This window comes from Fukomys damarensis, unplaced genomic scaffold (assembly GCF_012274545.1).
Source record: "Fukomys damarensis isolate Sample0158 unplaced genomic scaffold, DMR_v1.0_HiC HiC_scaffold_30, whole genome shotgun sequence".
Lineage (NCBI taxonomy): Eukaryota > Metazoa > Chordata > Mammalia > Rodentia > Bathyergidae > Fukomys > Fukomys damarensis.
In genome coordinates this window covers 32,032,558-32,051,167 of record NW_022900942.1, presented here as the reverse complement: position 1 = coordinate 32,051,167, position 18,610 = coordinate 32,032,558, and the positions used below count along the sequence as shown (strand labels likewise).

The window sequence follows — 18,610 nt, the reverse complement described above, 5'->3', positions numbered from 1 at the left end:
ATCATAGAAATCTATAGTGTGGCTTAGAAAAATGTAAAATGTAAAAAAAAATATTTTTTTAAATTAAACCAGTGGTTTTCCATTTCTAGTATGCTTGTAAATATTTTTATCCAAATGTGCTGTTGTCTTTAATTTTACTCTGCTTTAATTATTTTTCTGGGTAGGACCCTAATTTTTCATTACTTTCCTTTATGTAATGTACCACTTGTCTATAATAACCCACTTCTCCAAACTGCTCATGTTATTTATTTAGCGTGAGATCATACACAGTTTTGCCAGTTTTTCTTGAGGTAAGTGTTATTACTAGGTCACTAGCAAGTTTAAGAATGAATTAACAATTATGAGCATTCATGACAGTTTGTCCTGTATTCAGATGCAGAAGGACACAATATCAGAGGCAACCTAAGAATGTGCTTATTACTGTTATCAGTATTATCACTAATATTTATTGATTAATTGCTAGGGTAAGCCCCTGATCTAAGCACTTTGCATTAACTTTTTATCTTAACAATAGTATCATTTTCTATGCTTTACAGAAGACAAAGCTAAGTTAAAGAGGGTTCATAAAAGCCAATAAGCAGCACAGACAAGTAACATAAACTAGTAAGTAATGAGCCAATTTTCAGTGTGGAAACAATTTTCTCCTGTTTTGTCATAAGTGTCCCTTAATAGTATCTTTTAAAAAGCTTATAATTAAATATTAGGCTTGTCTTGTTTTAGTTTAGTTTAGCTTTCAAGACAGGATTTTGCTGTGTATAGTAGTTCAGGCTAGCCCTGAACTCACTATATAGCTCAGGCTGGCTTAAATTTACAGAGATTCTCCTGCCTCAGCTTCATGAGTACAAAATTTTACATGTTCAGGCTAGCCCTGAACTCACTATATAGCTCAGGCTGGCTTAAATTTACAGAGATTCTCCTGCCTCAGCTTCATGAGTACAAAATATTACATATGTGGACACCACACATAATTAAAAATGGTATTTTTTATCTATAAATTATATGTTAAACAGAGCACACTTTGGTAAATAGAGGAATTCAAGTGCTTATAATCATAGCGATTGGTTTACAAATGTGGAAATGTGGTCTGCCCTAAAAGAACTAAAAGATGCCCCTTCACCGTGTGTATGCAGCAGCAGGGTCGACCAAGTGGAGAACAGCCTCCCACCCACCCTCTCAGTGGCTTGAATGGATTGCAATCATTGCACGTGATAAATTGCATGACCTTCTAAAGACAGAGTGCCCTTCCCTTGGTGCCTGACGAGACCGTAAAATATCTTGGGAAAACAGATACAGACAAGTACAGATTCCTTTTCTTCCACCAAATATTTAATTCTTTTTAATTTATCTCTAAATAAAATGGTATTGATAATGAGAAAGACAAAAATGACAAGACACACTGTGAAAAGAATTCCATTTGCCCAGGCATAGCAAGAACAGACCTTGTGTAATCAATGGAAAATAGAAATTTTTATCGTCGAAAAATAGACAAAATACATCAACACCTTTATTAGAAAGACCTTTAGGATTTTATTATACTGGCTTTCAATCTCTAATACAGAAAATATTCCAATACTTCTAAAATTGCTATAATTACAAAACAAAGAACACATTTGTCTTTACTCAGTATATTCCTGGCTAACTTGAAATGAGGAGAAAAATACCATTTATAAATATAAGTTAAGATGATATTTGAGGATTGCACATTATGTACAAAGTATGGTATCCAGAAAAAAAGCACATAATAAATCTAAGCTATCTTCTCTTTCCTTCCGAATTAAATCATCTATCATAAATTCACTTAGTGCTACTGAAATTCTGTTTTGATATCATTGAATTGGCCACAAGGTGGGTGTAACATGATTATCTACATAGGATAGGTACATATTGCAACACCGTGATAACTTTATGCTAGAAATCTTTTCCATGCTTAAGAACTGATTTACACGTTATCGCTTCACATTAACATCATTTACAAACTTTGCTTTTAAAAGATAGTGTTTTTCATAAATGTGTTTAATTAGGTACATGACACAGCATGTTATACACCTTTTTATCTCAATGTAAAGTATAAAATTGTCATTTATATTTTAGATGTAATACCCATAATTATATAAATTAACAATTTATAACAAAATTGCATTTGATTCCTCAATTTTAAAGATGAAATTGTGAGTTTTGACTGAAACCCAGAATACAAAAGAGCATTTATTGTGGCATTATAGCCTTTCCATTAATTACTTTACCTATTCAACAAGTATTTATTGAATGTACAGCAATGACTTGAGTTATCTCCATACTAATGATGCATTATTAAAATACACAAAGTTGCTTTTCCCTATAGTGGTTACATTCTGTATTTAAACTAAAAACATAATACTAACTAAAAATAAGTGATAAAATATTTCCTAAATTATGGAATACTTCTGAAATAATACTCTTTGATTCATAAAAATGTAACCTTGAAGTATTTTATCAGGTTCCATGCTTTGTAAAATCTTTAGTAAACCAGTAAGACAAGTAGTTCAAAATCCAAACCAAATAAATGATTGTAATTTCCATCATGTCCAGAAAGGTCCAAGAGCAATGTTAAGTAAGGATTCATTTTCTCATTCAATCATGGATTTCATAAATATTAATTGAACATCCATTTGGAGAATGTAAAGATAAATCAGATACTGTATATCCCATCCCATGATGGTGACTACTTTTCAGAAGGTAAAATCAGAGTAAGGCATAGCTAAATTCAGGATAAAATATAAGTAACCTATAGAAAAGCATAGATGTTATTCAGGGTTAAGTAAAAGAAGGGCAAACATGGAAAAAAATGGCCCTGACTCTTTCAGTTGCCTTATAGCACAGGAAATGAAGCACTTCATTTATTTTTTTCCTCATTGAGTTTATCGGTACATTTTAGGTATACAGTACAGTTACATTCATTACTGGCATCTTGTACGTTTACATAACAGGTCTTTGTTCTCATTTTTTCCCCTTTTCCCTGCCCTCCCTTCACCCCTCCTCCCTTCCCCATTTACAAACACTTCATATCCAATTTTTCATTTTCTCACATTTTTTTCTTTTCCCTTATCAGCTTTCCCCTACCCTTCCCACTTTCCCTACACCTTTAGCCCCTTTCTTCCTATTTCACATTGTCTATCATATCATTAGGATCTTATGTACTATTATAGTTTATTCACACCAGAGAAACTATTCGGTATTTACACATGTGTGACTTATTTATTTCACTTAGGAGTATATCCTCAACATATATAAATTCACCAATATATCACAAATGAGGATAGAGACTACTCATTCTATAGATTAATATATGTTAATTTATTGAATACTGTTTCTATTCCTGTTGTGAGAAAGAAAATTTTACTAATTTATGATTCATCCCAGACAGCTATAACAATTCCTGACATATAACATGAAGGTTGTCTTTGAATGACCTGATACTCACCTTTTTATATATCATAAGTGTTAAAAGAGTTGTATATGTTCCTCTTTCTTCCATAAAAGATTAGGAAAATTGAAATGCAGGCAAGTGTAACGAAATACTTAGAAAATATACAAAGAAAAAATCCTTTGTTAATAGAATTGGATGGCTGAATGTTGTTTGGTAATGTTTGCACCTATGATACACAGGTTTAATTATTTACACCTAAAATCGGGACGTATTCTTTCACTTTTTATGAGATAATAACAATTAATGAGATTGAACAACTCAGGTGATAATTAGAGTGATATATTTCATTGTAAAACCTTGCAGATCCCATGCTTGCTTCTGCAGCAACATACCAAAAAAAAAAAAAAAAAACTAGCAGAAGGGGCCAGGGATTTAGCTCAGTGGTTCTGCCACCTGACTCACATGTGGAAGGTCCTGAATTTGATCCCTGGTACCAACAAATAAACAAAACTAAAAAACCAGCAGATCCTAAAATGTACATATCTTAAGCCTTTGAGATCACCTTTTAAATTTCCTGTGTGTTTTCATTGGCTTTCCTAGGAAGAATATCACAAGAAAGCTGTAATTTGGTCATATTTGGTATCACATCAGGGGCTCTGTTGCCTAACAATTTCAGTAACTCACCAGACAGCTAACTTCCACTGATCAAGAAAAGCTAAATAAATGTAGTTATTTCCCATCTCTTCCTGAAAATCTTGAAGGGCCACCTGTATTAACCTATGTACTTATCATTATATAAACTGAAAAAGACACACTTTCTCTTTTCAGTATAGTTTCCCTTTCAAGGCTTTGGTAGTAACCCTCATACCTTGTTTAATTCCTTTCAGTGCCAAGTGCCCCACCCCAGAACGTCTCCCTGGAAGTGGTTAACTCAAGGGTAAGTCAGCAGTGTGCTCACTACTTTATTACCTATTGTTCATGTGTAACCTCCACTCCTCAAGCTACCATCTGAGTACAGGATTGTGGCGTCCACCTGGAGATATTTTTTACAACAACCCTGTGAGTTGCAGTCTTGATCCTAATGCTATTACCCTGGATTGAATAAACTAAAGGATTTATTTACCTCTACACTGCTGATTTTATAGGTGTTGTAGTGGCTAAAGGCTATTCCATGGAGAAACAAAGAGATCTCTCTTACATATGTCCATTAGTAGAAGACATACATCTAGTAAGTGTTCTATGTGACTAATCAGAAGAGCCAGAGGAAAGAAAGGCTTTGTCTCTTAACAGACTGGTTAGAACCAAATTCTTCATCATCCTCTATTCTCCCACGTGAATGTAGACATCAAAAGCCATGCTGAAATTTCAGCAAAGCTATCCTTATGAAGCTGTACTCAGTCACTGATATTTTTCTAGCCTTTATATTTACTGTGATTTTCAGAAAAAAACTTACATTACACTAAGTACTGCTAATGATAAAGTAGGCTAAGGCCAGAAATCAGTTCGCTAGAAACATGCCAGTACTTCACAAGTGACTCAGGGTGGAAAGTAAGCCAGAGCCTCGTGGGAGATTACAGCAAATATGGGTTGATTCGGGAAGGTGCAGTCATCACCTGGCTGCATACTCTGTGGGAAAGCATTTCAATACCAGGGACTCTGCTGGGTCACATCTCAAGAGAAAGAATTGTTCTCAGTCGTCTCTCTGACTCTCGGAGAAATTCAAACTCTTGGTTCTAATCTTAGCTTTCCTTTTTATGTAATTGTATGTGGTTTTCAAATTTCCAACATCACAAAATCTGCTTCTGTATTCAGATAGTGTGTATGCCTTCCTTTTAGGCTTAGCAGGAAAGTAGTAGATGTGTAAAGAATCCAATTTAGTATCTGTAGAAATTGCTTCATTCTGTGCAAAATTCCTTGCCGTATCTTAGCAAAAATTTCTATGAAGCCATATTTTGTGACTTTGATAATATTTGCCTAAGTCAGAGCAATTCATTTTCTTTTGGAGCTAGTTAAATGTCTCTCAAATCATTATCCTCACATTTTTAAGCACTATATTAGATAAGAACTGGTGAAACAAATATACAATTGTAATGAAGAAAATAACAACTATGTGGGAAAAAAATGAGATAAGGAATAAATCAAGAAATTAATATAATTCTAAAGAAGAACTTATTTGCAAGAATGTTGAATCTTTTACATATGTGCCATTCAAATTAAAATATTGGCATGACAAAGATTTACAATGATTGGATATATGCTAATGAATGAAAATGTGAAAACATACTGCAGTTTCTCTTGTTTAATAACTCATTATTATTATTAGAATTTTCACTCCATGTTTTGTCTCTGGGGCAAAACATTGGCATTATACATGAAGCTAAATTATGTTTATGTGCTCCTGTCCTTTAAAAGTATCTCAGCAGATTTTATAAAGAAATGTGACTAAATGCTTATTGAATGACCCTGAATGCAGACTGTATTTAAATATGAATGTCTTATCTTCCTGAGAAGAGAATTTCTGAATTGTAAAATTTATTTTTTCATTTGATTTAGATATATATATACAAATATCACAGCTTGAACTCTTTTACAGTATGCAATGCTTTCGACAAGCAAATGCACCTATTCCTGCTTTCTCCTGTTGTATTTGATCTCTGGGACACTGCCCTACTAGAATATTTAATTTGTTCATTCACTTTTCAGAATGACTACAGCAGGGATTGAAAAGTGTCTTATTCTCTCTCCCTCTACACTCTATTATCTTATTTCGTAGCTTCTAAGGAATTACGAATTTTAAATACTTTTTTCCATAGGATTTTATCAAGAGGAAGGAAATTAGATGATCAAAACATGTTTTTTCTTCAACATGTTGTTTCACAGATAGCCAAAAATAATTTCTTATTTTGATATTTTTCTTCTGTTTGAAATAAAAGTTCTCAAATATATTCATTTTTATTACTGAATATTACCATTTCAAAGAACAAGCTGTATTTGAAAAAGAATATTGTCTTTGAATAAATATTTTGTATTTTTAACCAACCAAATTATAACTTTTGATATTATTTAATTTAAGCTTTTTCTTTAAGATAGGAAGAACAGAGTCATATTTTGAAAATTTTTGTAACGTATTTACTATTACAGGATATAATGGAGTATTGCCTCAATGATCATCCACTTAGCTATAAATGTCTCTAGTTTCTCATTCTTTATGGCTGAGTTGTACTCCATTTTATTAAAATACCACATTTTCTTTATCCACTCTCTCTTTGATGGGCAGTTGGGCTGCTTCCAAGTTTTAGTTGTTACGAATTGTGCTTCTATGAAGATAGGTGCACATATTTTGTTGTGGTATGATTCATTTAATTATCTTAGGAAGAAACCCAGCAGAGGAATAGCTGGGTCAAATGGGACTTGTAAGTCTTGTTCATTGATGTATCTCCATATCGATTTTCACAGTGATTGCACCAGTCTGCACTCTCACCAACAATGGAGAAGGGTTCCTTTCTTCTCACAACCCCGCCAACATTTGTTATTGGTTGGTTTCTTTATGGAAGCCATTCTTTCTGGGGCGAGATAGAATCTCGGTGTTGTTTTCATATGCATCTCTCAAATGACCACTGATGCTGAATATTTTCATATATTTATTTGCTGCTGCTACTTCTTTGTCTGAGAAGTGTCTGTTCATTTCAGATGCCCATTTTTAATTGGGTCATTATATTTGGGGGTCAGATTTTTTTAAACTCTTTATATATTCTAGACAGTAGTCCTTTGTATGAGGAACACCTGGTGAACATTTTTTCCCACATTGCAGGTTGTCTCTTAGCTCTGTTGGAGATCTATCTTGCAATGCAAAAACTTTTTAAAAAATTAGATCACAGTTGTTGATTCTTTGTGCTACTTACCATGCTACTGAGGATTTTGTTCATAAAGTCTTTTCCTCTGCCAGTGTCTTCAAGAGTTCTACCTAACTTATCTTCTAGGAAGTTTAGTGTTTCTGTTTTAATATTTAGATCTTTATTCCACTTGGGTTTTAGTTTAGTGCATGGTAAATGACAAAGGCCTAGTTTTAAACGTTGGCAATTGTAATTCAGTTTTTTCAACACAATTTATTAAAGAGGCTCTCTTTCCTCCACTGAGGATGGCTAGCTCCTTTGTCAAAGATGAGGTAGCTTGAGTATGTCTGGATTTGATTCTGTATCTTGCAATCTATTCCACTGATCCTTGGTTTTTTTCTTTGCTAGTAACATGCTGTTTTTATCACCATGCCTTTGTAGTATAGTTTCAAGTTGGGGATTGTAATATATGCCATGTTTCTGTTGCCTAGAATTGCTTTTGCTATTCTAGGTCTCTTCTGATTCCAAATGAATTTTTAGATTGTTTTCTCTAGTCTGTGAAATATATGGTTTGGATTTCAATTGGGATTACATTGAATCTGTATAGCAGTTTTGGTAGTATGGCAATTTTCTCTATATTGGTTCTTCCTACCCAGGAACAAGGGATGTCTTTAAATTTTCTTATATCCTCTTTGATCACATTTTTCAGAGTGTTATAGTTCTCAATGTACAGTTCCTTTGCTTCCTTTATTAGATTGAGTCCTAAATATTTCATTTTTTTGGATGCAATTGTGGAAGGGATTGCTTTCCTAATTTCACTCTCATTGAGTCTGTTATTCATGTACAAGAAGGCTATTAATTTTTGAGTATTAACCTTGGGTCCATCTACTCAGCTGAAAGTGTCAATTAAGTCTAGAAGTCTTTTGGCAGAATTTTCTATGAACAGTATCATATCATCAGCAAATAACGACAGCTTCTTCTTTTCATACCTTCATTGCTTTAATTTCTTTATCTTATCTAATTTCTGTGGCTAATATTTCCAAAATTATATTGAACAACAGTGGTTATAAGGACATCCTTGTCTTGTCCCTCATTTTAGTGTGAAGGTTTTCAGTTTTTGACCATTTAACATGATGTTGGATGTTGGTTTTTCATAGCCTTTATCATGTTGGGATAAAGACCATCTATTCCAGTTTTCTGCAGGGTTGGTTTATTTATTTATTTATTTTAAGCATGAATAAGTGCTGAATTTTGTCAAATGTTTTTTCTTCATCTATTGAGATGATCATATGGTTTTTGTCTTTGACTCTGTTAATATAGTGTATTATATTTATTGATTTGCATATGTTGACCCATCCTTGTATCCCTGGGATAGATCCGACTTGCTCAGGGTATATGATTATCTTGATGACCCTCTGTGTTCTGTTTATCAGGATCTTATTGAGAATTTTTGCATTATTAGGGAGATTATTGTATAGTTTTCTTTTTTGGTAGGGTCTTTCCCTGGTTTTGGAATCAAAGTAACACTTGCTTCCAGGAATGAATTTGAAAGTATTGCTTCGCTTTCAATGTTATTGACAAGTTTAAAGAGTAGTGACAGTAGTTATTCTCTAAATGTCTTGTAGAATTCAGCAGTGAAGCTATCGGGACCTTGGCTTTTCTTTGTTGGTAAATTATAAATTACATTTTCAATTTCACTGATTGCAACTGGAGTGTTTAGAATTTTTATATATTCTTCATTCAACTTTGGTAATTCATATGTATCAAGAAATCTGTCCCTTTCTTCTGTGTTTTCCATTTTATTACAGCAAAGTTTCTCCAAATAGCTATTGATGATCCTTTGGATTTCTCCTGGATCCTGGATGTGTTGTGACTTCCCCTTTATCATTCTTGATTGCATGGGTTTGATCCTTTTTTTCCTTTTTTTTTTTTGATAAGGTTGACTAAGGATTTATTGATTTGATTCATTCTTTTGAAAAAAAAACAACTTCAATTTGTTGATTTTTTTGTATCATTCTCTTAGTCTCCATTGCATTAATTTCTGTTCTGATTTTTATAATTTCCTTTCTTGTATGATCTTTGGATTTCTCTTGTTCTTCTTTTCCTAGGAGCTTAAGATTCAGCATTAGGTTTTTTATTTGAGCTTTCTCTGTTTTCCTAATGTGAGCATTCATTATTATAATTTTCCCACATAGGACTGCTTTCATCATGTCCCATAAATTCTTGTATGTTGTACTGGCATTATCATTAAATTATAAAAACTAATTTATTTAATTTCCTCTGTGACCCTTGATTTTTCAGGAGAGTGTTGTTCAATTTCCATGTGTTTCTGAAGTTCTTGTGGTTTCTTTTTGTTTTGTTTTGTTTTGTTTTTATGGTACTGGGGATCAAATTCAGGTCCTTGTGCTTGGGAGGCAGGCAGCAGAACCACTGAGCTAAATCCCTGGCCCCTTGTGGTTTCTTATGCTATTGCTTTCCAGTTTAATTGCACTATGGTCTGATAGTAAACACAGGATAACTCCAATTCCTTTGCATTTAATTAAACATGTTCTATAAGATAGTATATGGTCTGTTTTGGAATATGACCTGTGTCATGCCAAAAAGAATGTATATTCTGATTTCATGAGGTGGAACAGGCTGTAGATATCTGTTAAGTCCATTTGTTCAAAAACTTGGTTCTGTTCTGTTATTTCATTATTGATTTTTTTGTTTAGATGATCTTTCTATTTGTGACAGTGGAGTATTGAGGTCCACCACTACAATTGTATTTGTGCTTATTTGGTTTTCATGTCCTTTAATATTTGTTTAGTGTAATTGTGGCATTAGTATTTGGTGCATATATATTTATGTTTATCATTGCTTCCTTTTAGATTGTTCCCTTTACAAGGATGTAGTGGCCTTCTTTTTCACTCTTCATTAGTTTTAGTTTGAAATTTACATTGTCTGTAAATAAGATAGCTACCCCTGCTTTTTTCTGGGTTCTTGTCACATGGACAACTGTTTTCCATCCTTTTACTTTCAGTCTATGAGTTTCATTTTGAACTAGGTATGTTTCTTGTATACAGTATATTGTCAGATTTTGCTTCTTAATCCATTTTTCCAGTCAGTTTCTTTTGATTGGTGAATTGAGGCCTTTAACATTGATGGTTATAACTGATATGTATTGACTTATTATTATCATATTATTTTCCTGTTATTGGCTCTTCTTTATTTTTCCCCCTCTCCAGTTAATTCCTTTCCTCCTGAGAAATATTTTGAATTTGCTCTGTTGGGCCTCATGTATTTGTGACCCTTGTTGTCTTTTTCTAGGATCTTGTTTACAATTGTTTGGAGTGCTGATTTGGTATTCATGAAGTTTATCAGTTGTTCCTGGTCATGGAAGTATCTTATTTCCCCATCAATTTTGGAAGAGAGTTTTCCAGGATACAGCAGTCTAAGTTGGAGGTTGTTTGCTTTTAGGGCTTAAAATACCTCACTCTAGGCCCTCCCTGACTTCACAGTTTGTGTTGAAAAGTCTGCTGTGATGCTGGTGGGCTTTCTTTGCATGTGATTTGTTTCTTTTTTCTAACTGCTGGTAGTAGTTTGTTCTTCTGTTGGGTTTCTGGGATCTTGACTATTATATGTCTAGGTGTCAATTTTTTTTTTCATTACTAGTTGGAGTCCTTTATGCCTCATTTATCTGTATGTTAAGTTATTTTGTTCTGTTTGGGAAGTTTTCTATCAATAATTTTGTAAACAGTTTTTTTAATGTCATTTGTACTTTCTCCTGCTTTTTCATGGACTCCTATCAATCTTATTCTTCATATCATCTAGGAGTTGTCGGATTGATTTCTTGTAGTTCCTTACTACTTTTAAGAGATCTCTCTTTTCATGGTCACTGACTGCCCTCCTGTCTTCTATGTCTGATATTCTGTCTTCACATTGGCTCAGTCTGCTGTGTATACTTTCAATAGAGTTTTAAATCTCCTGGATATGTTTGAATCTGCTTCATGGATTCCATTTCTTTCCTATGTTGGCCATTCATGGTTTTCATTTATTTCATATGCTGAGCATTCATGGTTTCATGGTCCTGAATTCATGTATTTTTTTTTAAATCTGTATCTCTTCTAGAAACTCTAATTATATCTTTTATTCTGTTCACCATCTCTGTAGTTATCTAGGAAACTATTTCATTTTTGAATTTTTGTTGTTTTGTTACTTCCTGTGCTATCATTTCAGGGTGTCCAGGTGGTTGATTATCACACTTTTCCACCTTGTTTCCCCAAGAATTTGCCTTTGATAATCTGAGAGACTCATTTTTTATCTTGCTTAAATGTCTTTTCATTTCTATTATTATTATTGTTGGTACACTCCTTGATTTAATCCATGGGTTGATACTTCGATATTGCTTATCATAACTATCTTTTTTGTTGTTTTTAGAACCATTATGTCAGAGGGATCATCCAGATATAGCTGGTCTTTAGGTTTTGAGTCTCTGATGACTCTGAGGCAATCTTTTTTTTGTTGTACCAAGAAGGATAACCAATTAGCTCAATCACAACAGTAGCCCAAATGATACTATCAGCAACAACAATAAAATCAAGCACAGCTTAGAAAATGACAATTTATGGTCATTATTAATCTATCACCTTTAACTGTATGAAATAACTCAAAATTAAGGACTAGCCCAAAATATGCTTATGGTGAATAAGCTGTTCAGTATAGCTTCAGTATAGGGACCTAGAAGGAATAGGGCCCTCTTACAGTTTATCACTTCTGCTCTATCTTCTGGAGCTCAGTACAATGGCCTTTAAGACCCCCTGGGCCTCTGTAGTGTGGATCCAGGTACAGGCACAGCCAGAAGGCCAGAGGAGGGAGCATGCCTGGGGTGGTGCTGGAGACATCCTTCTGCCATATGGGGGTGGTGCTGTGCTGGAGGCTTCAGGTAGCTCTATTCCTCATTGGTCCGCTAATGGCTGGGAGGCCTGGATGAAACAGTGCGCCCCAGAAATCGAGGAACCTCATTCACCAAAGAGTACATTATTATGTGACTTAAGTGGAAATACAGATATAAATTAAATGAAAATTATAAGAAAAAATTAAATTCATAAAATGTTAGAAATGAACCAAGTAATAATTTTTTTTCAGAGGCTGTGGGTATAAATGTGTGAGAGAGTGTTGAAAGGTCCCTATAATATCTACTGTAAGATTTAAATGTTAAGAGACATAATTAAATCTCCATCCCATATGAACTTTTGAGCAATGTAAATAGGCATTAGGAAAAGATTTTCTAGATTCTTCTCCTTTTTCAAATTTTAAATACTTTTTAAAAATCCTTTTTTTGGCTGTTTTATGTTTTGAGGCTACTATACTTTGATCTTATCAAATTTACTGTTGTATTGCCATTTAGTATATTTGCACAAAGGATTTTGACAAAGAGATTAAAATATGTGATAGAAACTAATTCTCTTTTGAGTCTTGCCTCACTTTAATATCACCTTGTAAATTAAACTTCATCACACACATTTCTAATGGCTCCATTTCTGGTTGGCTCTGCAGGCAAAGTTTATTTTAGCCTTTCCATGAAGTTTAATGAGATTTCCTTCAAGTCATACATTTTTGAAAAGTAGGAGGTTTAATAATGGGCTTAAATTAAATGAACCTAGGCCTAGTGATAAGGTCTCTGATTTTAATTTAGCTCATGGAAGTCACCCTTATAGTTGGAATCCCTGATTAGTCAGAGAACATGAATAGGTTCAGTATTCTAGTAGGTAAATGCAGTCACAGTGTGATTTGATTTAAGAGATGTTGAAACATTCACTTTTATGCAAAAAAGTTTTTTCAGTGTAGCTTCAAATATTGCTTTTAAGAAAATACTTAAATTGCAAATACTTTACTGAATGATTTAGCCCACTCAGATAAGTACTTATAATTGACACATATTTGATAAGCACCAAATGATTATAATAATGATAATCACTAACTTTTTTGGTAGATATTCTGTGCCTGGCACTGTGCTGCATTACATTTCCACCTTACACGACACTATAAGTATCGTTCATTTCACTATTACTGGAATACCAACTTTGACCTGTGCTTGGTACTGAAAAAGCTATGACATAGGCAGACACCCTTCTTCCCTAGAGTTTACTTATATTCTAGTATAGGGAAATATACTTGAATAAATGAACAATTAACACAAGAAATCGATAGGTTCTGCAAAGAAAATTAAGTGCAGTGATGAGATGGAGAATGGCTGTGAGGATCAGCTCTTCAGATAGCAACCTTCTAAGAAGACACTGAGGTGAGACTTTAGTCAGGAGGACAGTGTTGTTCACACTCCATTAAGCAATGCCAGCAATGCTAAGCACTGATGTAAAAGCCTCCAGGTGGGAATGTTGCTGGCATGATTATAAGCTAAAGTGACAGTACAAATAGATCGTGAAATTCTGGGTGACAGTCACATTATACAGGGCTTTTTAAGGCATGGTATAACTGGGGATTTTATTCCATATGAAAAGTGTTTCAAAAGAAATTCGGTTTACCTTTTAAAGGCTAGCACTAGCTATCACAAGGAAAAATATCAAGTTGTGGGACAGAGTGAAAGGAAGAAGATGAGTTGGGAGGCATCTGAGTTCTCAGTTGATCAAAGGTGATCAAAGCAGGAGACCAAGAGTTGTAAAAAGAGATAGAGAGAGCCTGGAAAGAATCAGGATGTCTGTAAGATGTAGAGCCAACAAGATGGACTAAGAGCAAAGATGAGAGACTAGATTTTTGGCCACAAAATGTTAGTGGATTACGAAACTGTTTAATGAGCTAAGTATAGAGATTAAATTAGTGTAGAGGGACAGTCAATTATATTTGGGCATGAACCTCAGCTATTAGACATATCATCAATCTTGTCAATAGTGTTATAATTTGGTATATAAAACTAGAGTTCTGAGGAGAGGTCATGCTGGTGATATAAATTCAAGAGTTGCTGTCATGTGGAAGGCACCTAAAGAGAAAAGATAGACAATAAAATGGCTAAACCTTGGGACACATGATATATAGAAATTGGACATTTGAAGAGGAGCAAGAGTGATGTGAGAAACATAGGGGGGATGGCCTAACAGAAGCCAAAACAGAAGATGGTTTCCAAAAAATGGGAGCTGTTCATTGTCTCTAATACTGATGACAGATATGGTAAAATTGACAGTAAAGTGACTTATGGAGAGGCACTTGAAAATGGACAGAAGGGTGTCAAGGGATTGAACTGAGTGGCTATTGATGATATGATGAGACATTTTACTCTAGCAGAGCGAAAAAAAATAACAATTTTAGGAGATGTTTTGCTAGAGGATATTTCATTGTTTGCTTCATTGATTTAGTTTTGTCTAGTTTTTTAACATGACAGATACTGCAACTTCTGGAAAAATGCAATAGAAAGGGAAAAATCATCAATGCAGAAAAGAGTGGAAAATTGCAAAGATGCAATCCATTGAGTAGAAAAAAGGAACAGAATTTAGCCAACAAAGAGCATTCAGTTTTGGCAAGATGGGCAAAGGCAGAGAGAGCAAGTGTGGGTGCAGATACATGACTCCATTTGGAGCTGAGAAGATGAGCAGCACAAGGAAAGTCATCATCAGTGTATGAAGGTTTGAGGAAGACAGTGTTGAGAGACTGAAAACACAGAAAAGGTGGGAATAGTTATAGTTACCCTAGTTTGTGGAAAAGAAAACAGCACATATGCAACTACTCCTACGGCTACTGAACAGTGACCTTTGCGATTTGTTGTCATAAATTTCAAGTAAAATCAACTACATGCATTTGTGTTTGTTTATCTCCACATGACTGGTTGCTTGGTTGATGACCTAGGGTAGGCAGATCGTTGGTATTTACTCTGTTTGGTGTTTTGCCAGTGAAAAGGTATCAAGGTTGAGAGTTTTTGCAAAGGGATGATTAAAAAGAAGATGCATAGAGTCCATCCTGCCTGTGAATAAAAAAAGATGACCTGTAATCCCAGCACTTGGGATGCTGAGACAGGATTACTTTGAGCTGGACCAGCCTGGGCTATAGGAGTTCATGACAAGTCTGAACTACAGAGTGAGACCCTATCTCAAAAAACAAACAGAGAGACGGGGGGAAGGAGGAGAAAAGGAAAGAAAAGGGGAAAGGGGATAGGAGATGGCATGGGAATGGGGCAACATATTGATAACAGAAAACTGGTAGAGGCAGTAGGTTGTAGAATCATTCTAATTTTACCAAAGAAAATGCTCCGGTTTAGAGATGCTAGGTAATATCTACCAGGGCCACTGAGAAATGAAATGAATGGGAGCACTAGGTTTTGTACTTGGGCCAGTGCTGTTGATCATTTATTTCGCACTCCTCCCCATTAGATATAGGACCCTATCATAGGGGAACAGGTACAAATGGGAGAAAAAATAAGTCTCACCTTCAAGTGGTTCATGTTCTCAATGGGTTTAGATACTAGGAAGAGGGTAACATTTAGAGGCTTATTTATCCTGCAGACATCAGAATTGTGCAGCGAAAACATAGGAAGTGTTGAGTATAAACATGCTGAGAAAAAAGAAAACTTAGTTATCCACATTTCCCTGACTTTCCAATTCTTCCCAGAATGAACATACCTGGAAGGTTCTGTACCTCACAACTCTGAACACACTAATTCACTGGCGCAACTCTTTTTCTCTGAGGAGCTAAGAAGCACCTCAGAGGAACTGCAGTTTGTCAAAAGAGCAAAGCTCATACTTCAATAAATGTTCATAAATGAGATTAAAAACTAAGGGCATCTTTAAATGTAATTCTGGCTTTTGCCTCTCAATTCTAAGTTGTAAAATATTTTTGTTATTGAAAGTTTGGAGGGGAAATTAGTGTCTCACAGAAGTACCTTACTTCAGCCCTCCAGGTTTGTTAGCAATAAAATACAGCCTAGAATTATTATTTTTTTTATTCATTCAAATATATATTGACCAGCTTAGAGATGCAAAGGTAATTAAAACAAGAGATGAGGCATATGCACAACAGAAAGCAATATATAAGGTTCACTGGATCACAGCAGTCAGAAAAGTAAAGGGAAAAAAGGTGCTCTAAGAAAAAGATTGCTTTCAGCTTGGAAGAGGGTCTGAGTGGCAAATCAGGAAAGGGGATTGAGATTAAAATAGAAGACTTCAGTCTGGGCTATTGCTGATACTCAATATGGACTACTGTCTCTCCTTTTTCTTTATCCCCATCTTTGGACTTAAATTTATCAGTAGGGCTTAGGGCTGTTCAATGTGCCTTTTCTATACTTGCTTGTATTTTTTGCTTTAATATCTTCCTTAGAACTAGGTCTTTTGGGTGTTTCAGGAGTCTTGATTTTTGAAAGATTCTTGACCTTTCGATCTTGCTGATGATGTTTGTGAGTCTTTTCCTTTCTGGTTTTATTTTTGTTCATTTTTGGCTGGGGTATCTCAATTTCTTTCTTTCTTTTTTTTTTTTTTTTAATACCAGGGATTGAACTCAGGTCCTTGCATTTGCAAGGCAGGCCACCGAACCGCTGAGCTAAATCCCCTGCCCTCGTATCAATTTCTTCATTGGAGCTTTCTCTTCACTTTCCTCATCATCATGTTCATCAGCAGCTAGTTTCCAGATATACTTGAGAGTTTGACATCCTCTTCCTCCTCTTCATCTGACTGCATCTTCCTCCACAGCTACTAAGCACTGTCCACTGATATGCACAGGCCCTGAACACACTTCGACCGTCAGACAATAGGTGGTGTAATTTCAAAGCCCCCAAAGAAAATCTGAAAGGAAGAAATTACACTGTAAAGAAAACGTGGAACATACATTATAGGCAAACCTCATACAATCAATCAAACCCAATAAACCTGTTTTTCCCACTGATACAGAAGCATCAGACACATACAGTGTTTAGGAGTTGAGGATTGAAACCCACAGTGACTCAAGACATAGTTGTGACTACTAGGACAAACAAAGAAAATACTTCTTTTATTTTGATGTAACGTAAATGATACAGAGATCTAAACTCTCACATAAAATTCAAAATTCACATGTCCTTAGTTCTTACCATTGGCTGTACAGACATTTTCAAAGTTGCTAGTGTTACTTTAATTGGACGGCCTTCATGTTTCATTGCCTCTGCTTTCAAAAGTGACCTTTTTTTTTTTTTTTGTACCAGGACTCAAACTTATGACCTTGCATTTGCAAGTAAGGCAGCAGCACCACTGAGCTAAATACTGGCCCTAAACTGACCATTCTTAATGACAACTGGTGCTCATTTTTTATCATTATCCATCTTAAAGTGATAATCTTTGTAGCCCTTTAGTCCACAACTGAAAATATAATTCTGGGTTCACGGGGCTCATGTCCATATCCACTGAATCTTCCATGGAGTGGTGACATGCACTTAGGTAGGAGAAAACATGGACAGAAATAAACAGCTACTTCCCCCAAAGAATAGACACACAGGACACAATCACATCGGAGCAGCCTGGAATTATTTTAGCAGCATTGGTCTGAAACCATTAGAGAAACATGAGTGAGACTCAGAGAAAATGAAAATCATGGACTTGAGAACATATTTTATAATTAAACATTAATTTAAATACAACTAAATCAAATTTACGTACTTTAGATAAATGTAGGAGAAATGTTATCAGATTTCTAAATAAATATTTTAAGATACAATTTCTGTAATATCCATTTTGAATCTGATATATCTTCTATCTGAAATCATCTTAGTTTAGTCACCTTAAAAAGCACATTAGAATTGTGCAATCTGGATCGTCTCAACAGCATTGGAATCTAAACTTGACTGTCTCATCTATTATGTTGCTCTTTTTAATAGAGAATGATGGCCTCCATTAGATTTTCAGAACTATCCCAAAAATCACTCAGTCCACTCAAAAACTTTATATACAATTGACAGAATCTAAGAAAATTTTAATATTTCCCAGATATTTTGTAGAAATTAGTCACCATAGTGAATACAAATGGATTTTAAAATACTTTGAAAAACATATATTAGTAGTTAAAAATGAATATTTAGTAACAATTTATTATTTCAAAAAACTAACCAATATTACATATATAATCCTAGTGCCATTAGAAAAAAATAGTTTGTCTTTCACAAATAACTTTGTCTCTGGTTAAACAGTAAGAATATCCATTCTCTTTTTTGATTTATTTTTTGTAATAACTCAGTGTCCTCCTACCAAAACACTTTTCATCTTTCAGAGAAATCTACTTGACAGGCCATTTGTGCTTTTGTTTAGAAGCAGTGGGTATTAACTTGATAGTTTTACATCTTATTTTTACATGGATAAAATAGAAAAACACATACACAGGAGATTTCGCTACGAAGAAATGCCTTATAGTGACCTTAAATAAAATT

The 18,610-nt window shown here is 34.5% G+C and overlaps 1 protein-coding gene and 1 pseudogene across 3 annotated transcripts in view; one reads left to right on the top strand and one right to left on the bottom strand.

The window, feature by feature from the left end:
* Dcc (DCC netrin 1 receptor) overlaps window positions 1-18,610 on the top strand; it is a 1,126,179-nt gene that overhangs the window by 815,993 nt on the left and 291,576 nt on the right. For all 3 annotated transcript variants that reach the window (XM_033757479.1, XM_033757478.1, XM_033757477.1), the window contains exon 12: window positions 4,294-4,343. In XM_033757479.1, coding sequence (XP_033613370.1) covers window positions 4,294-4,343 — 50 coding nt within the window. The remainder of the gene's footprint in view (window positions 1-4,293; window positions 4,344-18,610) is intronic.
* On the bottom strand, window positions 16,486-17,606 carry LOC117283756 (annotated as a pseudogene).